Source organism: Lepidochelys olivacea (assembly GCF_965140295.1).
Source record: "Lepidochelys olivacea isolate rLepOli2 genome assembly, chromosome: 7".
NCBI classification, from domain to species: Eukaryota; Metazoa; Chordata; order Testudines; family Cheloniidae; genus Lepidochelys; species Lepidochelys olivacea.
The window spans coordinates 48,660,528-48,680,941 of NC_140417.1; the positions used below are offsets into that span (position 1 = coordinate 48,660,528).

The 20,414-nt window shown below is 56.1% G+C and overlaps 1 protein-coding gene across 4 annotated transcripts in view; it reads right to left on the reverse strand.

Moving 5' to 3' along the window:
- SEMA3B (semaphorin 3B) overlaps positions 1–20,018 on the reverse strand; it is a 46,041-nt gene extending 26,023 nt beyond the window's left edge. Inside the window, exons 1-3 of one of the 4 annotated variants that reach the window (XM_084633740.1) lie at positions 13,722–13,846; positions 6,760–6,874; positions 32–170 (exon numbers count right to left, since the gene is read on the reverse strand). In XM_084633740.1, coding sequence (XP_084489866.1) covers positions 32–122 — 91 coding nt within the window. In that variant the 5' untranslated portion in view covers positions 123–170; positions 6,760–6,874; positions 13,722–13,846. Of the gene's footprint in view, positions 1–31; positions 171–6,759; positions 6,875–13,721; positions 13,936–14,011; positions 14,307–19,825 lie in introns of those variants that run through there. The other 3 variants (XM_084633742.1, XM_084633739.1, XM_084633741.1) reach the window with 3 other exon arrangements.
- Between the last annotated feature and the right edge of the window lie 396 nt (positions 20,019–20,414).

The following is a 20,414-nucleotide window of genomic DNA, read 5'->3' on the forward strand; positions in this document are numbered from 1 at the left end:
CCAGACATCGCCTGGGTCGCACTGTGCTTACCTTGGAAGGACAGTCTGAGCCTGGGGTGGGGGCCCACCATCCTGCCCCATCCGCCCAGGATCCAGAGCAGCAGCAGCAGCGCGTGGATCATGGTCACTCTTCCAGCTCCTCCGCAGGCTGGACTCTGAGCCTCAGACAGCTGGAAAGGCAGAGGCGCGAGGGAGACAGTGAGCTCAGATTACAGCCCCCTCCCCAAGGCGTGGGGGGGAGGGTGATTTCAGAGTCCGCCTCAGGGGAGGAGGAATGACCCTTGGCAAGACACACATTCCTCCTGCTCTCCCTGGAGTGGGGCAGGTGGCTGGGAGGGATTTGGGCCAGATCCGTCCAACCGTTGCAGTGGGAGGACCCCACCAAAGCCAGCAGCTGGAGGGGTCTCTGCTCCGGATGAGGGGCTGAGACGGAGACTCGCTCACCCTGCACCTTGCACAGCTGTTTATGCCCGGGCCAGCCCCTCTCTGATCTGGGTGCATTGGCACTTGCTTGGTAAACAACAGGTGGATCAGATCTGGCCCATGTGGCCTCCTGGCAGGATCTGCATCTGGCCAGCTGAGAATTGCCACATCTGGGCCGGGAGTCCCCCTTGGGTTCTGCACATCTGGAGCCCAGCAGAGCTGGGCTTGTGCTGACCTGACAGCCGAGCGCTAGGACCAGGCAGGGATTTTGTGACTCATTGTGTTTTGTCAGAAGATGCCGATTCATTGAAACTGGAACTGTCCCCGAAGCAGGGCTGGGCTCGGCCAATCTCCCAGCTTGGAAAAAAGTTTCAAACTTGCCATCGTGTTGTTTTGACAGTTTTGAAATGAAAAATTCCAATTTGCTGGTTCAAAGCCACTTTTCCTTTCTAAATTGAAGCAAACTAGACTAAAAACAAAGATTAAAAAAAAGTGGAAATCACAGAATCACAGGAATGAAGGGGTGGAGGGGACCTCGAGAAGCCATCAACTCCAGCCCCCTGAGCTGAGGCAGGATCAAGTCACCCTAGACCAGCCCTGACGGGGGTTTGTCTGACCTGTTCTTAAAACCCTTCGGTAACAGGGATTCCACAACCCCCCTTGGAGGCTTGTTCCAGAGCTGAACTATTGGGAGAGTTCAACAGTTTTTCCTAATATCGAACCTAAATCGCACTTGCTGCAGCTTAAGCCCATTGCTTCTTGTCCTACTGTCAGTGGACACGGAGAACAATCTATCCGCATCCTCCTTATCACAGCCCTTAATGTACTGGAAGACGATTACCAGGTTCCCCTCCGGCTTCTTTTCTCAAGACTAAACATGCCCAGTTTTCTTAACCTTTCCTCACAGGTCAGGTTTTCTAAACCATTGATCGTTTTTGTTACTCTCCTGTGGGCTCAGAACTGGACACAGCACTCCTGCTGGGGCCTCACCAGTGCCAAGCGGAGAGGGACAAGGAAATATTTTAAAAGGAAACATTTCGATTGACCCAAAACAAAAAAGTGTTTCAATTTGCAAATTTTTCCAAGATTTCCACTTTTCCTCCTCACTCGAGTTGGGAGAAAAATGTGAACTCTCAAAACTATTTGTGGGTTGAGGAAACTGCTTCCTGGCCAGCTGCTGTGAACCCCCGTCACGAAGATCAGCTCAGTTACAACGGAGCAACTAGCGAGGCAGTGCCACCCAGTGGGCAGAGCAGTAGGCAAGGGGTCAGGACACCTGGGTTCTAATCCCAGCTCTACCACTGACCTACCGTGAGAGCCCTGGCAACTCACTTCAGCTCCTACCCCTCAGCTGATTCGGTGGTATGCTCTTTGGCCAGGGACAGTCGCTCATGACCCATTTGCACAGCACCTAACACAACAGGGCCAAATTGCAATTGGGGATTAATGTAGCAGCACTGAGAACTCCAGTGCCTGACCTCATATTAGCAACTTGGGCTGAGTTTATTTTTATTTATTTACATATTTTAATGTCAGCCACTTCTTAGCTGTCTCCTTTAATGTAGGGCGCACAAGAATAGCCAGGTTTTGTGTCATTGAGTGCCCCCTGCTGGTTCCCAGTGGCCAGCGCTGCTCCCTGTGCTAACTGAACGCAAAGCAGCCAACAAAAGGCCTTTGCATTCCAAGCAGCGAGAGACAAAGAGACCGAGCAGGAATGCAAAGCTGCATTGCAGAAGTGGCTACACACAAAGGACAGCAGAAAACTGCCACGCAAAACCAAAGGGGATGATGAAACCATTGTATTCCCCAAGGGAAAGTTAACATCTACAGATGAGCTAGAAGGAAGGAGTGAATCGGTGCAGAAAGACCCCCCTGTACGCACTTTGAGCTGAGTGCTGACCCCCAGAGCTAAAGGAGAATCACCACTGAAGGCACACAATGTAGGGCTTATGACACATGGGGGTGCAATTCTGATGTCCTCCAGCAGAGGGCAATGGCGCACATATGCATTAGCCTCTTCATTACTGCATTATGGAGCTGCGACATCATCCAAGCTAAAGCCAGGAGCTTCCTGTCACAGCTCTGACTTGACACAAAACAATCCCCTTGAAATCCCCACACCCCGAACAAAATTCCACGTCGGGCGGGGAAGAGGAGATCAGCAAAGACGTCTACACAGCAGGATTTAAAATTAGAACCTGAGCTGCTGCTGCCCCCGGCTCATGGGTGTGTGTGTGTGTGGGGGGGGCGACAAGAGGCTAGGGGACAAATCCCGAGGGGCAGAGGTCTGGGGGTGAAGCGGGGGGGGGTCACAAAGATGGTGGCAGAGGCAAAGAGGGCAGCAGAGGCAAAGAGGGCCAGGGTCTAGCAGGGTTAGGACAGCAGGAGAATGGTGGGGTGTGGAGGGGGAATGAAAGGGGAGCAGGTGGGGTGTTTTGGGGGCACAGAGGGGACAGGGAAGAGAGAGGACTTGACCCCCATGTTAAAGACTCCAAGGGTAAAATCCTGGCCCCACAGCCCCCAGCTTTCACCCCACATGTTTAAAGTCTTCTAAAGAGAAAACTTTAAGCCCCACACATTTCCAGTATGGATTGAAACCTACCCCACCCCATTGCTCTCCACCTACCCCACCGCAGCGGGCGGCTCGGAGGGCAGAAGGGAAGGGTTGGAGGCTGCTCTGGTACGTGACTGCAGCGGCGTCGCGACCAGAACAAACCATGCGGCTGGGAACGCGCTGGCATTCCCCAGCCTCCCACTAAAGCCACTCTAAGCTCAGCATGACGCGGGGCCGTAAAGCAAACAGTGAAGGAACCCATTCCGCTCTGGTCTGAGTACAAGCAGCCTCCCCTGATAAGCTGAGGTCAACTGAGCATCACAGCGATACAGCAACCTGGAACATCTGGGCACTGGGCCAAGAAAGAGCCAGCAATCTAAAGGGACAAGACAAAGGACAGGCAGAGAAACTGAGGCCCAGCGACGGGACGGGACCTGCCCATGGTCACTCAGCAGATCAATGGGTGACCCACATCTACAGAGTCCCGCCCCAATGTTCTGTCCACCAGCCCACACCCCTTTGGACTGCAGCAACAACCCCAGCTCCCTTAGGGGGACCCAGGCACAACCCATACAAGAGGCCAGCGAATAGCCTCTCCCCTCTGCATGGCATCAGACCCAGAAGTGCTGGCTCAAAGCCTGCCTGCGGATGTTGGAGGAGCACTTGATTTTAATCTTTGGTTCTCACTAATAAGACAAACCACGGGAAATTCCCCAACCCAGCCCTCCGTTCAAACTGAGTGAGTCTGGTTGAGCAGAAGCCAGAGGCTGTAACGCTCTCCCAAAACCTCTTTACACAACCTCTGCCCAGATTCTACCCCTGAAAAAGCCCTCAGATGTCAACAGCTGGAAATGAACAATAAAGAGATCCAGGCAGGGTGTGACGATGCTCCATCGTTCGCCGCACTACCCCGACTCACACTGCTCATTGAGGCGAAACCTGCTCCCTTGCTCTGTTCCGTTACCACCATAAGCTGCAGCGGGTTACATACTGCTTATTAAACATGTAATACTAATTTCAGAAGGAATATAGCGCGGGCACGTTGTTAGGCCAGAGCTCTCTCTCATGTCACAGGCTGCTGTGTGGGTAGTGAAGAATATTTCTGTGAACGAGCTCTTTGCTATTATGCAGTGGGACCGCTTAACACTGAGGATGGAGTGGAGGTTAAGGATAATCTAGGCATGACGCAATATCTAAACAAATACTTTGCCTCAGTCTTTAACGAGGCTAATGAGGAGCTTAGGGATAATGGTAGGACGACAAATGGGAATGAGGATATGGAGGTAGATATTACCACATTCGAGGTAGAAGCCAAACTCGAACATCTTAATGGGACTAAATCAGGGGGCCCGGATAATCTTCATCCAAGAATATTAAAGGAACTGGCACATGAAATTGCAAGCCAGTTAGCAAGAATTTTTAATCAATCTGTAAACTCAGGGGTTGTACCGTATGACTGGAGAATTGCTAACATAGTTCCTATTTTTAAGAAAGGTAAAAAAAGTGATCCAGGTAACTACAGGCCTGTTAGTTTGACATCTGTAGTATGCAAGGTCTTGGAAAAAATTTTGAAGGAGAAAGTAGTTAAGGACATTGAGGTCAATGGTAAATGGGACAAAATACAACACAGCTGTACAAAAGATAGATCGTGTCAAACCAACCTGATCTCCTTCTTTGAGAAGGTAACGATTTTTTAGACAAAGGGAACGCAGTGGATCTAATTTACCTCAATTTCACTAAGGCATTTGATACGGTTCCACATGGAGAATTATTAGCTAAACTGGAAAAGATGGGGATCAATATGAAAATTGAAAGGTGGATAAGGAACTGGTTAAAGGGGAGACTACAGCAGGTCACACTGAAAGGTGAACTGTCAGGCTGGAAGGAAGTTACTAGTGGAGTTCCACAGGGATTGGTTTTGGGATCAATCTTATTTAATCTTTTTATTACTGACCTTGGCACAAAAAGCGGGAATGTGCTAAAAAAGTTTGCGGATGACACGAAGCTGGGAGGTATTGCCAATACAGAGAAGGACTAGGATAGCATACTGGAAGATCTTGTAAACTGGAGTAATAGTAACAGGATGAAATTGAATAGTGAAAAGTGCAAGGTCATGCATTTAGGGACTAAAAACAAGAATTTTTGTTACAAACTGGGGACGCATCACTTGGAAGTAACAGAGGAGGAGAAGGACCTCGGAGTATTGGTTGATCACAGGAGGACTATGAGCCGCCAATGTGATATGGCCATGAAAAAAGCTAACGTGGTCTTGGGATGCATCAGACTAGGCATTTCCAGTAGAGATAAGGAGGTGTTAGCACCATTGTATAAGGCGCTGGTGAGACCTCACCTGGAATACTGTGTGCAGTTCTGGTCTCCCATGTTTAAGAAGGATGAATTCAAACTGGAACAGGTACCAAGAAGGGCTACTAGGATGATCCGAGGAATGGAAAACTTGTCTTATCAAAGATGACTCAAAGAGCTTGGCTTGTTTAGCCTAACTAAAAGAAGGCTGAGGGGAGATAAGATTGCTCTCTATAAATAGATCAGAGGGATAAATACCATGGAGGGAGCAGTATTATTTAAGCTCAGTACCAGTGTGGACACAAGAACAAATGAATATAAACTGGTCATCAGGAAGTTTAGACTTGAAATTAGATGAAGGTTTCTAACCATCAGAGGAGTGAAGTTCTGGAACAGCCTTCAAGACAAAGCTTGATAAGTTTATGGAAGAGATGATGTGATGCGATAGCCTAATTTTGGCAATTAATTGATCTTCGACTACTAGCGGTATATATGCCCAATGGCCTGTGATGGGATGTTAGGTAGGGTGGGATCTGAGTTACTACGGAGAATTCTTTCCTGGGTGTCTGATTGGTGAATCTTGCCCACATGCTCAGGGTTTAGCTGATCACCGTTTATTTGGGGTCGGGATGGAATTTTCCCCCAGGGCAGATTGGCAGAGACCCTGGGGTTTTTCGCCTTCCTCTGCAGCGTGGGGAATGGGTCACTTGCTGGAGGATTCTCTGCACCTTGAAGTCTTTAAACCACGATTTGAGGACTTCAATAGCTCAGACATAAGTTAGGGGTTTGTTACAGGAGTTGGTGGGTGAGATTCTGTGGCTTGCGTTGTGCAGGAGGTCAGACTAGATGATCATAATGGTCCCTTCTGACCTTAAAGTCTATGATTCTATGGCTGTGTAGGTTTTACGTTCACACCAATTGACCTCTGTATTTTAACTACATTGCAGAGTAACTCTTGCACGTTGCTTTTTTGCTAGCAGGGAACGTTATGGGCCTTGCCCGGGTAAGTGAATTTACGAAGATTGCTTGCAGGGTGTGGGCTGCAGCCTATTGGGAGCAGCTCCCTTGAATAGGGTATGAGACTCAATGATCTTCCAGGCACTACTTATTTCTACCTTTACATGTATCTTAGCAAATTTCAGGGGGCAGAGTTAAGGTTATGTGGGTAGGATGAATGAGGGGACAGGATCAGATGGGGAGGGGCAAGGGTGGGGCAGGCACTGGCTTGGCTGTTCATTTCCAGACTTTCTAGCATAACGGTGTCAAATTTGGAGTAATGTTGCAGTGGGGAGTTTGCCAGGCCCCCCTAAACCACACTTCCAGCCTTAACTCTTTATTGAGCAAAGTTTTTTGGTTGGAAGCACTTGCCCTAGGTTTGCTTTGTCTGGCTCCAGCAAATGCCCCACTCACCCACAGCCACGCATACAACGCCACCCAGTGGCCTACAGCAGAAAAGCAAACTGTCTGGATTTCATTACCCCTTCAGTTCTCTGGCCTGCATTATGGAAGAGATCAGACTAGGTCCGCCTGGGCTGAAGGATCTGCGGCGCCGTGAGCAGCATGTGGCTGAGGAGTGTGTTTCCATGAGACAGCCTGGGGAATATCAATAATCTGTATGACGTGCAATGTCAGGACAACAGAGGAGTTTGAAATATTTCAGTCCCAGGGCTATGTTCCCAGCTGACTCTCCCCCACACCCCCCCGCAGCCACAGCATCTGAGCAGCTCAACCCACCACCTTTTATGGATCTACTGAACAACAGGGCAGGGCAGGGCTCACACCTCATTTCACAGAGGGAAAACGGAGGCACAGAGATTAGCTTGGCTGAGACCACACTGAAAGTCTGTGGCAGAGCCGGGAATTGAACCCAAATCTCCCACAGCCCCAGTTAGTGCTTTAACCCCTAGACCATACTTCCTCTCCCACAGAGTCCTGTGGAGTCAATTGCGGCTTGCCCCATGCACGAGGAGCAGACCAGACTGAGGCAGTATGACCACTGACTGGCCATGTGACCCTAGGCAAGCCACATCCGTGCCTCAGTTTCCCACCCCTGGAAAGTGAGGTGCTTTGGGAGCTATGGACTAAAAGGGCTGTGTGTCGTTCTGATGCAAGTAACTTGAGAATGCTCGCTGGATCGGTGCCCAAGCCCCATCACCGCTGGATTATCTGTTTGCTATCATTTGATTTGACACAGAAGAGGCCAAACGCTGCACTATGCCACCCCCGGGCAGTCCATGAGGGTCAGTGGGTGCAAAGGAGAACAGAATGACCCCCACTAACCTCCGCCAGCCAGAAGCTCAGCAAAGCAGGGCTGCCAGGCCCCACCCTCACATCTGGGACTGAATCCCCCTTTGAGTTTGATCCTCCTGTCTTCCCTCCCCCCCGACCACCCAAGGAATTATTTCCCGGTCCTGTCCTGCTCCTCTGCCAAGGGAATGGACTGCGGCATCACAGCCGATGCGGCTTGTGCAATGGCTTCCCTGCACTGGCTGTGATTAAGTGACATCAACTTCCCAAAGCAATTATGGAGCCAGCACAGGGCATCTTCTGGAGCTACTCCAGGCACCACAGGTGTGCATCTGAATCAGGCAATCAGTGAGCTCTCTGCCCTGGGAGTCCATGGGGAACGAGGGCAAGAAATACCACTGGATCCGAACTTTTGAGCCCTCCTGGAACGGATTCTGTTCCCCCCCACGCTGGCTGTCCCACACCCCTCTGGGCTGGGCTGCTCCAGCCAAAGCAGCTTTCACTTTCCTTTAGATCAAAAAGCAGAAAATTCCCCCATGCGACTGCTTGGAAGCAGCTGCCTCCTTAGACTGGAGGAGAAGGAGAAGATGAAGCCAAGAAAACACGGCCTCTTTTCCCGTGGCATCAGCTCCCTAGGCTGTGTGGGGGGCAGCCCCCGTCATCAGGGCTCCCACATGGAGGTGCAGTTAGCCAGCTGGGGAGGCACTGGGCAGGCCCCAGTGCCGGGAGCTGCCCTGCTGGTGGTGGGGAGCTGGGAGCCAGGATTCCTGGGTTCTCTCCCCAGTTCTGGGACAGGGATGGGATTTGTGGGGCTGGGAGCCAGGACTCCTGGGAGTCTGGGACCTATCCCCATCTCTTGCTTGGGGAGTGTAGTCTAGTGGTTACAGCAGGGGCCTGGGCGCCAGGATTCCTTGGTTCCAGTGTTTAGAAAGGTAACATCTACGCATACGTAACATCCTTCTCCTCTGCCAGGCAGGGCTGAGCCTAGTGAGGTGGCTGCTGGGTAGGCAGGTGGCCACCTCGTGGCTTTTGCTCAGGGAATCAAACCACCACAGCCCAGCACCGACGCTGCATTATGCCATCAGTGCCACCCGCCACGACCCCCTGCTGCCCAGAGGCCATTCCATGCCCCGAGCTGAAGACGTGGCCGCGTCACCCCGCTATGCTGGAAATCAATCTGTGCCCTTGCTGCCTGGAAGCTGCTCTCAGGGGTGCAGGGCTAGGACCCATGGACCGTAGGTAAGAGACGCAGCTTCCTGCCCATCCCAGAGCAACGTGCAACCTCCACCAGTTGACCATGATCCACCTTGGGTGGCGCGTGCAAAGCATAAACCGGCTCTGCAAGGGCCCTAGCATCTCAGCCACAGGGACGCCTGCTTTTCAGTCCTCCAGCCCAGCCCAGCCGATGCCTGCAGCCATCGGGGCACGTGTCCACACCGCAGGTCCGGGGCTCGCAGCACCCGTCTGGCAGCCAGGAGAGCTCAGCGCCGGAGCCCGGGGACAGGCCAGCATCGCTGCTGGGGAAGGAAGCCTGTAATTTCTGCCCACCGTCATGGAGATGGCACAGCAGTGACGCCATGGGACGCAGGGGCCCCCTGCAGCTCATGGGGGAGCCTCCCCCCACAGCATCTGACCCTTCGAAACCTGAACATGACGGGAACCAGTTCCCGATCTGGGAGTCACGGGTAGGCCAGTCGCACGGGAGCCGAGACGCAGTGGAACACTCAGAATCAGATTTGACTTTTCATGGCTCTGCTGTCCCCGGGCCCCATCTAACGCCCCATGAAATCAACGCCTTAGCTCAGGCCCCATTTCTAGTGAAGCTGAGAGCGGCTTTGGTTAGCGGCAGACGCAGGCAAGCGTGCCAACAGCTCTGAACATCATCCGGTCACTTTTGTACCGGAGCTGGGGGGTCATTTGCGTACATTCGTTAGCCAGACAACTCCCCTGCCCCCGCAAAACCAAACAATCCACCCCCACCCACGATCATGCTGGACGGCTTGAAATTGAATCACTGAGGTCTTGTCTTTTAGCCTGGCAGCTTCTTCCAGGTTTGCACAGCGCCTGGCAGGGCTGGTCGAACTGTGACCTCTAGATCCGTCCACACTATAAATTCCTCGTGACAATACAGTTTTAGGAGAAGGCAGGGGGGCAGGGGGAGAAATGTGGCAGGTCCTGGTTTCTCTCCAGTGATGGACCCTGTGACTCTCGGAATCCCGGACTGAACAATTAAGTCAAATCAGCTTGAGTACACGCGGCCAGGGGGACCCAACCCTGGCTGCAGGGCCATCACAGCCATAACAGCGACCGGCCATGGGTCAAGCTGCAGGGGGCCGATGTGTGTGTGGAGGGCGGGGGGTGGGGGGGACACAGCACAGGTCAGTGCTGGAAAGAGCCTGATTTGACCTCTTCAGGAACACTGTGGGGCATGGGGTCATGACAGTTCCAGACCAAGAGGAGCTGCAGGTAGCAGGGGAGGACCAAGAAATAACACAACTACGATTATTGTTACCTCTTAGCATCTCCCCTGCCTGGCCAGCCGCCCCCCACTGCAGCCTACAGCCGACACCCCCACGAAAATATCTGCCAACACATCTCCCACTTCCCTACACAGGTGGTGTTCACCTCCCTCTGTAAGGCAGGTGTCAATGGTCCTTAGCCAGGTAGGGAAGGCCCAGGGCATGCTGCCAGCTTCTGTGCCCAGCTGTGTCCTTAGCCAAAGGAACCAACAGCTTCTCAGCATGGCATGTATGGGTGGGTGGGGGACTGAACTGCCCCTAGAGGATAGAATCACTGCCCATTCCCAAAGAAATCCTGCTGCAAGATCTGTGAGCACTCAGCCCTCCACCAAGACTAACGGCCCATTGCAGTCATTTAAAAAAAATCCTGTGATCCTGTAAGTGCTAATCCCAGTGTCCCGGCCAAAGCACATTCCAGTTCTGCCTCCTTGGTGGGTGTCACTTGGGGAAGATTTTCTTCACTCCCGTCCCCCCTGAAAAAAACCACTTACCCCTCCCCATTGAGTAGTATTATTCCACAGAGGCAGCTGCATTTTGATGGTGGGTGGGTGCATAGGGGGATAGAGAAATAGAACGGTAGATATAGGGATGGACAGATGGATGGATGTGTGTGTGGGGATGGATGGATAGATGTGTGTGATGGATGGATGGATGGATTGATAGATAGATGGATGTGTGCGTGTGTGGATGGGTGTGTGTGCGTGCGTACGGGGATGGATGGATGGGTGTGTGTGTGTGTACAGGGATGGATGGATGGGTGGGTGTGTGTATGGGGATGGGTGGGTGGGTGGGGGTGTGTGTGTACAGGGATGGATTGATGAGCAGACAGGTGTGTGTGTATGGGGATGGGTGTGTGTGTGTGTGTGTATGGGGATGGATGGGTGGGTGGGTGGGTGGATGAGGGGTGTGTGTACGGAGTGGAGGGGTGGGTGGGTGGATGAGTGTGTGTACGGAGTGGAGGGGTGGGTGGGTGGATGAGTGTGTGTGTACATGAATGGGTGTGTGTGTATGGGGTGGATGAGTGTGTGTGTACATGAATGGGTGTGTGTGTGTATGGGGATGGATGGGTGGGTGGATGGGGGGTGTGTGTACGGAGTGGAGGGGTGGGTGGGTGGGTGGATGAGTGTGTGTACATGAATGGGTGTGTGTGTACGGGGTGGATGAGTGTGTGTGTACATGAATGGGTGTGTGTGTATGGGGATGGTTGGATGGGTGTGTGTGTGTGTACGGGGTGGATGAGTGTGTGTGTACATGAATGGGTGTGTGTGTATGGGGATGGATGGGTGGGTGGATGGGGGGTGTGTGTACGGAGTGGAGGGGTGTGTGTACGGGGTGGATGAGTGTGTGTACATGAATGGGTGTGTGTGTACGGGGTGGATGAGTGTGTGTACATGAATGGGTGTGTGTGTATGGGGTGGTTGGGATGGGTGGATTGGGGGGTGTGTGTGTGTACATGAATGGGTGTGTGTGTATGGGGATGGTTGGATGGGTGTGTGTGTGTGTACGGGGTGGATGGGGTGTGTGTGTGTGTACGGGGTGGATGAGTGTGTGTGTACATGAATGGGTGTGTGTGTATGTGGATGGATGGGTGTGTGTACATGAATGGGTGTGTGTGTGTATGGGGTGGTTGGGATGGGTGGATTGGGGGTGTGTGTGTGTGTACATGAATGGGTGTGTGTGTATGGGGATGGTTGGATGGGTGTGTGTGTGTACGGGGTGGATGGGGGGTGTGTGTACGGGGTGGATGAGTGTGTGTACATGAATGGGTGTGTGTATGGGGTGGTGGGATGGGTGGATTGGGGGGGGTGTATACAAGGGATGGATGGATGGGTATGTGTGGATGGGTAAGGGTGGGTGGGTGTGTACAGGGGTGGCTGGATGGGTTTGCGTGTGGATGGGGATGAGTGGATGGACTTTGATACAATCCCCTAGAGAAATGGAAGGTCTCGTTACTGATTGACCAGAATAACGCGCATTCCATCAAGCAGGTAACACCTGTGCGGGCACCACAGCAATGCAGAGTGCAGAATAATCCAGTTAGGTGACACCTGGTGAGAACAGAGGAGCGAGGCGTCGCACACACCTCCCGTTTCAGTGGCAGAGGCCAGTGTCTGGGACACCCCCTGAGATGCTGCTCCTTGCCGAGACAGCAACAGCGCTGTTCTCACAGGATGTGCTCCCTGCTCCCCACTGGCCAAAGGACACACGTTGTCCCTTTAAATCAAACTCCAGCGAGGCTGTGGCTGGCTGGCGGGGCTGGGGCCGGTGCCAGCCTGGGAACTGCTGCACACTTGAAAGGCTGCAAAAGCGTCTTACGGGATCAGATGACAGGCAAAACAGAAGTCAGCTGGGAAGGCCAGAGTCCTGCCCCCTCACCCCAGAGCCCAGGCGAGCTGCTGGTTATCAAGGTCAGCACTGGGTGCAACTGTGAACGCAGCATGATTAAAAATGCCTCCCTCTGGGGCTGGGACAGACCCCACAACGAGCCGCCTGCACTGGGGGAAGCAGCAGGAAGGGAATCATGGCCAGCAAGGCAGTACATGGAGTTGCTGGATGGGAGGTTGGAGACTGGGGGCGATGGCCATGGTGGGGGGCAACCTGCCTTCCCTGCAGTTGCCCCTGGCTCTACCCTAGAAGCCTCCCCCCCCACTATCTAGCCCGCACCCCTGCAGTCTTCCCCCCCGAGGTCTGCCCTTGCAATCCTCTCCTCCATCCCCCATTCCACACTAGCATGGCTCCCAGCCCCAAACGCCTCAGGATCAGTCATCTATGCCTTCCCCAGGGGCCTGCCACCAGATGGGGGGAGGAGAGCGATGGGACAGGAGGACACTGCAGGCAACAGGGAGGTTGCAAGGAGTTAAGCTACTCTCCCCACCGCCCCCCGCACGCTTGCTCAGATCCTAGATCTGCCAGAATCAGCCCTTGGGGACCCAGTTTTCTTGCCCAAACACTCTTTTCCACATTGGACACGCCAGAGTCGACAGGGGGTGCTGGGGCCCTCTGCTCCCCCAGCCCAGCCCCCGGCATCCAGACCCCTCAGTACTACAGTGCTGCCAGAGACAGGGGTGGCGCTGAGATAGGGGAGCAGCAGGCAGAGCCTGTCTCCATCCCGTCCCCTGCAGCCTGGCTCGGGAGCCGCCTAGGGAAGTGCTGACGCTGGGAAAGCCGGCCACTCTCCTAAGAGACTTAACTGCATGGTACAGCCCCGAAGGCCGGAGCGCCTGGCTCGGACATCTCTGCCTCCGCCCCCGGGAGGGCCTGGTAGCCCCAGTCTGACCTGGACTCTGTGCCCCTGCCCCCACGTACACCCCATCCAGCCCTAACAGGCGCTCAGCTCGAAGTGCTGGACATGGGGCACTTGCATTGCGCAGGCAGGGAACCTGAGACGGAGCGGGGCAGTGACTGCCCAGGCTCACACAGGAAGCAGGACAGAGCTGGGAATTCAAACCAGGTCTCCTCAGCCCCTGCCACCTGCGCCCCCACCGCCTCCAAGAGCCAGGAACAGAATCCAGGAGTCCTGACGTCCAGCCCACCCCCGCTCTAACCCCTGCACCACACAGCCCCGCCATCGCTCCCCGCAGCGCCCGCACGTGGTCCCCCTGCACCCCCAGGATCCCTCCGTCCGCTGCTCCCCGCCCAGCCCTCTCCGCGCGGAGCCACCTCGCGCCCCTCACCGTGGCGTCCACCGCCCCGCAGGAGCAGGAAGCCAGCAGCTCTGGGGAAAGGCTCCGTCCGCAACACCTGCTCCGAGCGCTGCCTCTGCGCCAGGGCTGGCCGGCCGGGAGGGGGAGGGACCCATCGCCCGCCTGGGGGGCCCCAAGAAGGCTGCAGCAGAGGGAGGAGGACGCCCGGGCCGGGCCCTCCCCCGGCGTCCCGGATCGGGGGCTGCGCCTCCCGCCTGTGGCCGCCCCTCAGGCAGGCAGCGCTGCAGAGCCCGCGTGGACGGGGAAGGAGGGAGACCAACCTGACTCGCCGCGGGCTCCCGGGGGCTCCGAACTCGGGGCGCTGGCAGGAGCCGGCAGGGCGCAGCTGGAGTCCCCGGCGGCCGTGCGCGCGGCGCCCCTCCTCGGACCCGGCCTGCGCCTCCGCGGCGGCGCCTGCTGCTGCTGCTGGCTCCAACCCCGGGGACCGGCGGGGCCAACGGGAGGGGAGAGCCCAGCGCAGCCACAGGCAGGGCGGCTCCCTCCCGGCGCTTAAAGGGGGCGCTGCCCGGCCCGCAGGCTGCAGGGGCGGAGGGGGAAACTCTCCCTGGGCACTGGGCTGGGGCCCCGCCGAGCCACGCGGGCGGAGAACAGGAGCTGTAAAGCTAGGGCGTGCGCACCTCCCTGCACTCCCAGGGCACCCCCTAGCGCCTCCCTCTTGCTGTACCTCCAGCGCACCCCCACACCCCTCATTGCACCCCTCCTCCTGCACCCTCAGTGCACTCCCACACTCCTCATCACACCCCCTGCACCCTCAGGGCACCCCCTAAAGCCCCCTCCTGCTGTACCTCCAGCGCACTCCCACACTCCTCATTGCACCCCCAGGGCACCCCCTCGTATACCCCTTGTCCTGCACCCTCACACTCCTCATCATACCCCCAGAGCACTCCCCCAGCATCCCCAGGGCACCCCCCAGCATACCCCTGTGGAGCCCCCAGTGCACCCCTGCTCCTGTACCCCCAGGGCACTCTTAGTGCACCTCTCCTCCTGCACCCCAATGCACCCTAGTGCACCCTTACACTCCTCATTGACCCCCAGCACACACCCCTGGACCCCCAGTGCACCCCCACACCCTCATCGACCCCCAGGACACTGCCTAGTGTACCCCTCCTCCTGCACCCCCACACCCCACATTGTACCCCCAGCGCACTCCTCCTGTACCTGCAGAGCACCCCTCATTATACCCCCAGCGCACCCCTCCTCCTGCACCCCAGCACACCTCCTGTCCTCATACACACTTCCAGCACACACACATAGCTCAGCATCATACACATCTACACACCCCAACACCCCCTTGCACTCCCATCATGCACCCCCAACACCTATCCACCTCATACACAGCCCTCCCCCACACACATCCCCAGCATGCAGCTCCTCCCAGACATATCCCTCACACCTCTGCTACACTCTCACCCCCACGCACAGCCATGCTCCCACCAGCAGGGCCCCTCACACACCAAGGCCCTGACCCCTGCATTTGCTCCTGCCCTTATCCTGGGAAGCGGGAGGGGTGGGGAAGGGGCTCGGGGCTCATTTGCCACCCCATGGGCTGCGAGTGGCTCACTCCTTTGCTCCGGGCAGCACCTGGCCACTGCAACCAGTGTTTTGCCCAAGGCGGGAGCCGGACCTCCCCCACCCTGCCCACCACGGCATCCTGCAGAACAGGTTGTTTGCCAATGCCCCAGGGACTGGCAGCCGCCCCTCCGCACAGACACAGCTGCCCACAGAGCCGCCACGGCCCAGCCCCCTCCTTGGACAAGCCCCATGACTGTGCCTGGGGCTCCCTGCGTGATCCTTGGGGGGGGGGAGGGGTGAAGGGGGGTGACAGGCAAAGAGAGGGGCCCAGTCTTGTCTCCTCCCATGAACTCCAGAGTGGCGTCCAGAGAGTCCCTGGAGCATGGCCAGGCCCCCGGACTGTGCCACCTTCGCCCTGAGTCTTCGCCTGCCCCGGATCTTCCGGGACGTGTGTGGGCCGAAATGGCTCTGGCAGGCCTGCAGCTGCAGGATGGAGCCATCCAAGTGTGGTGACCTTGAGCGCTTCTCTGCTCCCCACGCATGCCTTGGCGTCTTCCCACCCCACTCCCTGCCTGCACCCTTGTTCAGACTGACGGGGGGCTGCCCTGGAGCCACGGCCTCCGGCTATCCAGGGCAGGGACAGGACACCTTTTCCCAGTGCTTAATTTGTGCTAGGGCTGAGTCCCAGCACCTCTGCACCTGGCAGTTCAGAGCCCCGGCACCTCCGGGCTTGGCAGTTCAGAGCCTTGGCACCTCCGAGCCTGGCAGTTCAGAGCCCCGGCGTCCCTCGGCTTGCTGCGTCAGTTATGAATGTAAAAAAATTGCTTGAGCCCCAGTCCCTATTTCATTACAAATTAAGTTCTGCCCTTCCCCCACCACACCCCCACTGCCCAGCCACGCAGGGAACGCCTCCTTCAGTCCTGGTCCCCTCTGCTGTGGCTCCCATGTGGGGTAGGCACAGGCCTGAGTGGGATTAAAACGCTCAAACTCTGGCTCTGATCTAGGGCCGGACATTGTGCCCTATGTGGGGGCGGGGGGAGACCAGACACCCCCATCTTTGGAGAAGCTGCAGATCTGGGCTTCACAGGCAGACGCCACGTGAGCATCTTGGTGGGTTTCTGTTTCCCTCCCTCTTGGAGACATGGCTTTTCCCCAGGCTGCGGTGGAGCTCCGGGGCGCTGGCCTTCGGGGCTGCTGTTCCACACGTTCACCCAGGGGGGGTCCTCGGGATTCAGCAGCTGGGTGGGAATTTGTTGAGTGGTGGGGCTGCGTGTATGGGGGTGGGAGGCTCAGGTCCATCCGGTCCAGGGGGAATATTGACCCACTGCACAGAATTAGTGCAGTCTCAGCCCAGGCCAGGCTGTGCAGACGGGGCTGTTGGCAGGACTCTGGGGCACCAGCAGAGCAGGCCAGAAGCCCAGGATGGGAATAGGCTGATGCAGTGAGGCCATTTCCCCTGGAGATTGGCTTCTCAGCTCATGGACGCTCCTTGCTGTCTGTAGGATCCCCTGCAATGCCGGTGGCTGTACGGCTGTGCCCCACACTGTGCGCCCAACGCTGGCACAGCAGCTGTCCACCCCCATCCCTGAGTGTTCAGGCAAGGAGCCCACTCACAGAGCTCGGCGCCTCCTGATCGCTCTTCCAGGCCAAAGGAGGAAGGCGGGAGAAGCCCTCTAGTGATACCAGAGAATAGAGAGCATCCTGCTGAGCTGGGAGGATGCTCTACGGCTCTCCACGCTCCCAGCTGGCGCAGAAACAATGGGGGGCAAATGGTCCCTGTTTGTTGGGAGACACCAGGAACTTGGTCCCACTCCCATTTCCTCTGGTTGGCTCCTGCAAGGGCTGGTTTGGAGGGTGGGGATTGAACCAGAGACGTACGTATTCAGCAGAATCAGTGTGCGTGAAGGCGACATAGAATGCATGGAGGAGCCTGCTCGGGTGCAATGATTTCATGGCTGATCACAGATCCCACGGACCAAAGTATTGGCCATCGGCTTAGAGGTAGATGAGGGAATCCGTCAGCCTCCTCCTTGCTCAGCTGTGGCCCAGCTGCCTGGCTTCAGCCCAGCCAAAGGAAAACAAAATTCTTTTGATGCTTCTAACTTTCCACCCGGCGCTGCCAAGAATAGCAAGTGCCGTGCAGCGGACGGTGCTGCGCGCTCCCCACCTTTCTGCATATCCCACGGCCGGCCAGCGGCTGTCGGGTCACATGGACACCTCTGTGCTCACCCCTCGGCCACTGGCATTGCCACGCTGGTGCTGCGCTCCAAGGGAAACACGGGCCTGGGGATGGGAAAGCAACGAACTGGGGGCAGGGTGGAAAGTAGCTGTGTAGGCAGATCTGTCCTCTCTGGGCAGGGGCAGTTCCTTGCATGCTCAGGAAGGGGCTAGCGAAGATGGGAAGTGGGGTTCAAATCCAAGCCCTGCTCAGCAGTTGCCGTGAAGTCACTGCAACATGCCAACTTCCAGGGGCTGGGGTGACCCAAGTCGGGAGTCCTCGTCCATCCTTTACCAGGCCACTGCTCCCCTTCCACCCACGGAGGGGTCGTCCAAGGCCAGCAGGGCGGGGGAGCTCATGGGGTATGCTCGAAGGGTATGTAGCAGGCTCCGTCTCCAGGGCTGCCAGACCCGGCGCCTGCCCAGATCTCACCAAGAACCCAGTGATGGGATGATGGCAGTGCCTATGCCCATGCTGCTCCTGGCATGGCATCTGCTTGCCCTGTTGTCACTCCCAGAATGACACCAGCCGTGGTGCTACCTGCCAGCTAGTCAGGCCATTTAGGCTTGCCCCAGAAGCCAGGAAGGCTATCTGATGCCCAGGGAATTGGGTAGTCAGGGGGAGGTGGTGTAGCTGTGTGGTAGGGGAAGGGCAGAGGGGAGCTCCTGCAGGATCGTCCTGAGGCCTGGAGCCCCATGCTCCAAGCCTGTCCTAGCAGAGGGAAGGGCGGGGCGGGAGCTGCTCCATATCTGCTTGCTGAGCGCTGGGGTCCTGTTGTACAGAGTGAGGTGTAAACACTCCCTGGCAGCGCTTTGAGCCCAGTGGGAGCAGCGAGTGTTGGCTGGGCTGTGTTTTGGCTGCTGGCTGGCATGTCCCCAGCTGAAGGTCTCAGCCCGTCGCAGAGGCTCCTCTGGGGAGAGGCCAAGGCCAGCACTGAGCAAACACATCGCTTGGATTTCTCCCTGGCACCCGCGAAGGTCCATCGGGCCCGTGCCCAGGGCTGGTTCCTCACGGCACCTCCTCCACAGGCCAGCACAGTCCCCCGGGCACCCCACAGCATGACTAATCCCCTATTAGAGAGAGCTATGCATTGCACATCGTCCTACCATCCCCTTACCCCCAGTCACAACCCCATGTCTCGACAGCCCTTCTCCCACTTTCTGACACAGCCCAGGGTCTGCCTTCCTCCCTCAGCCTCCTTCTGCATAGTAAGTACCCCCCAAATAGCCCGATTGCAACTGGCGGCACCCTGTCTGGGTTTGTACAGCTCCATGCACACTGGGATTCCAGAGCTCCTTGGTGCTACAGCAATACAAGCTAATAACTCGACCAGGCCTCATTGCGCCAAAGAGCTCTCCCGGCCCAAAGAGCTCTCCAGCTAACTAGACAAGACAAAACCAGCATGGAAGAAAGGCGGTGTCTCTTTATCTCCCACTTTCGCCCCCCACATGCACGGGGCTGTCATGCACCCCACTGCCTCCAGGGGGCGAAAGACTCCGGAAAGCGTGACCAAATGCGCCACCAAAAGTCCCACCAGGCTGTGGAAATTTTGCATCTGAATTGAGAAGCTAAGTAAAGGAACAGCCTGGGCTTTGCAATTGTCCTTGCACCAAAAAAATAAAATCCCAGAGCCCAGCGTGAGCCATGTGGGAAGGAAGGAAGGAAGGAAGGAAGGAAGGAAGGAAAGAAAGAAAGAAAGAAAGAAAGAAAGAAAGAAAGAAAGAAAGAAAGAAAGAAAGAAAGAAAAGTTCATTAGATCTGGGCAAAAATCCTCCAGCCAAACTTTTAGACACAAAATTTTTTTTTGCAAAGCCAGAAATTTTCACAAAAATTGTTAATTTTTGTCAAAATCTTCCACGTTGTCCCCCTCCCCCTGTAAACTGCAGCTGTTTGAGGTTGTAGCCATTGAAGCACAATTGAGGGTTCCTGGGTTTTCAACAAAAACCTGAAACATTTCTCAAACATTTTAAAAAGGAAATGATCAAAAATCCCCCCCCAAAGTGTTTCAGATTAATTTTTTTTTTATTTGGCAGGGAAACAATCCTCATTTCCTGACCAGTTCTGCTAGCCCTGACCTGACTCAGGAAGCTGGCGGTTTATAAGTGAGGAAGGGTGCTCTGGCACCAGGGGGCTTTAAGAGAGGGGAAGATTACAGGCCACGCCAGGGTTTTTTACAACCCGTAAGACCACAAGAAAGCCACCATGTGCCTCATTAGCTGTTGGTACCAGCTGTGCCCACTGCCCACCGGATACGTGACCGAGGTGCCCGGACACGCTCACCCTGCCCTTTTGTGATCCAGCCCTGAGAACTGCCAGCTTTGCCCAGCAGAGAAGCTGGCCATACCTCATGAGTGAAAGTCCACAGCTGTGTCACCGTAGCATTTCCGGATGGCTGGGATGGGAGGTCCAGGAGTCGATCAGGGAGTAGGGCTGGCGTGCGTCTGCCTGGCACAGCAGCGGGCACTAACAGGAGATATGGGGGTGTGTGCCAGCAGTGCTGCCCATGACTGGCCACATTTGCCAGGTGGCCAGGATACCCAGATGGCTCCTCAAGGGAGGGACGTTATCGCTTCTCCTCACCCACGCCCTCCCGCCCCGGCTTATTTGTTTAAACAAGGAGTTCCCAGGCTGCATGCAGACATGTAACCCTTTCACTGCTGGCCCAGTGGGGAGCATGCTGGACCCACCTGGGACCCAGGTCCAGCCCCAGCCCCATTCTGGTCGGGGACAGGCCCACCGCAGGCCCTTCTGGCACTACTCAGCCTGGGCAAAGGTGTTGGGAGACCCCTGGTGGTGACAACAGGCAGCCCAGGCTGCGAGCAGGAGAGCCCAGAAGAAGCACAGCTCTTTCTGTCCAGCAGCTGCTGCGAAGAATCTGCATGATCAGTGTCTTCTCCTCGGTGCCCTGTGCTCCCTGTCCGCCTGCCCGTCTG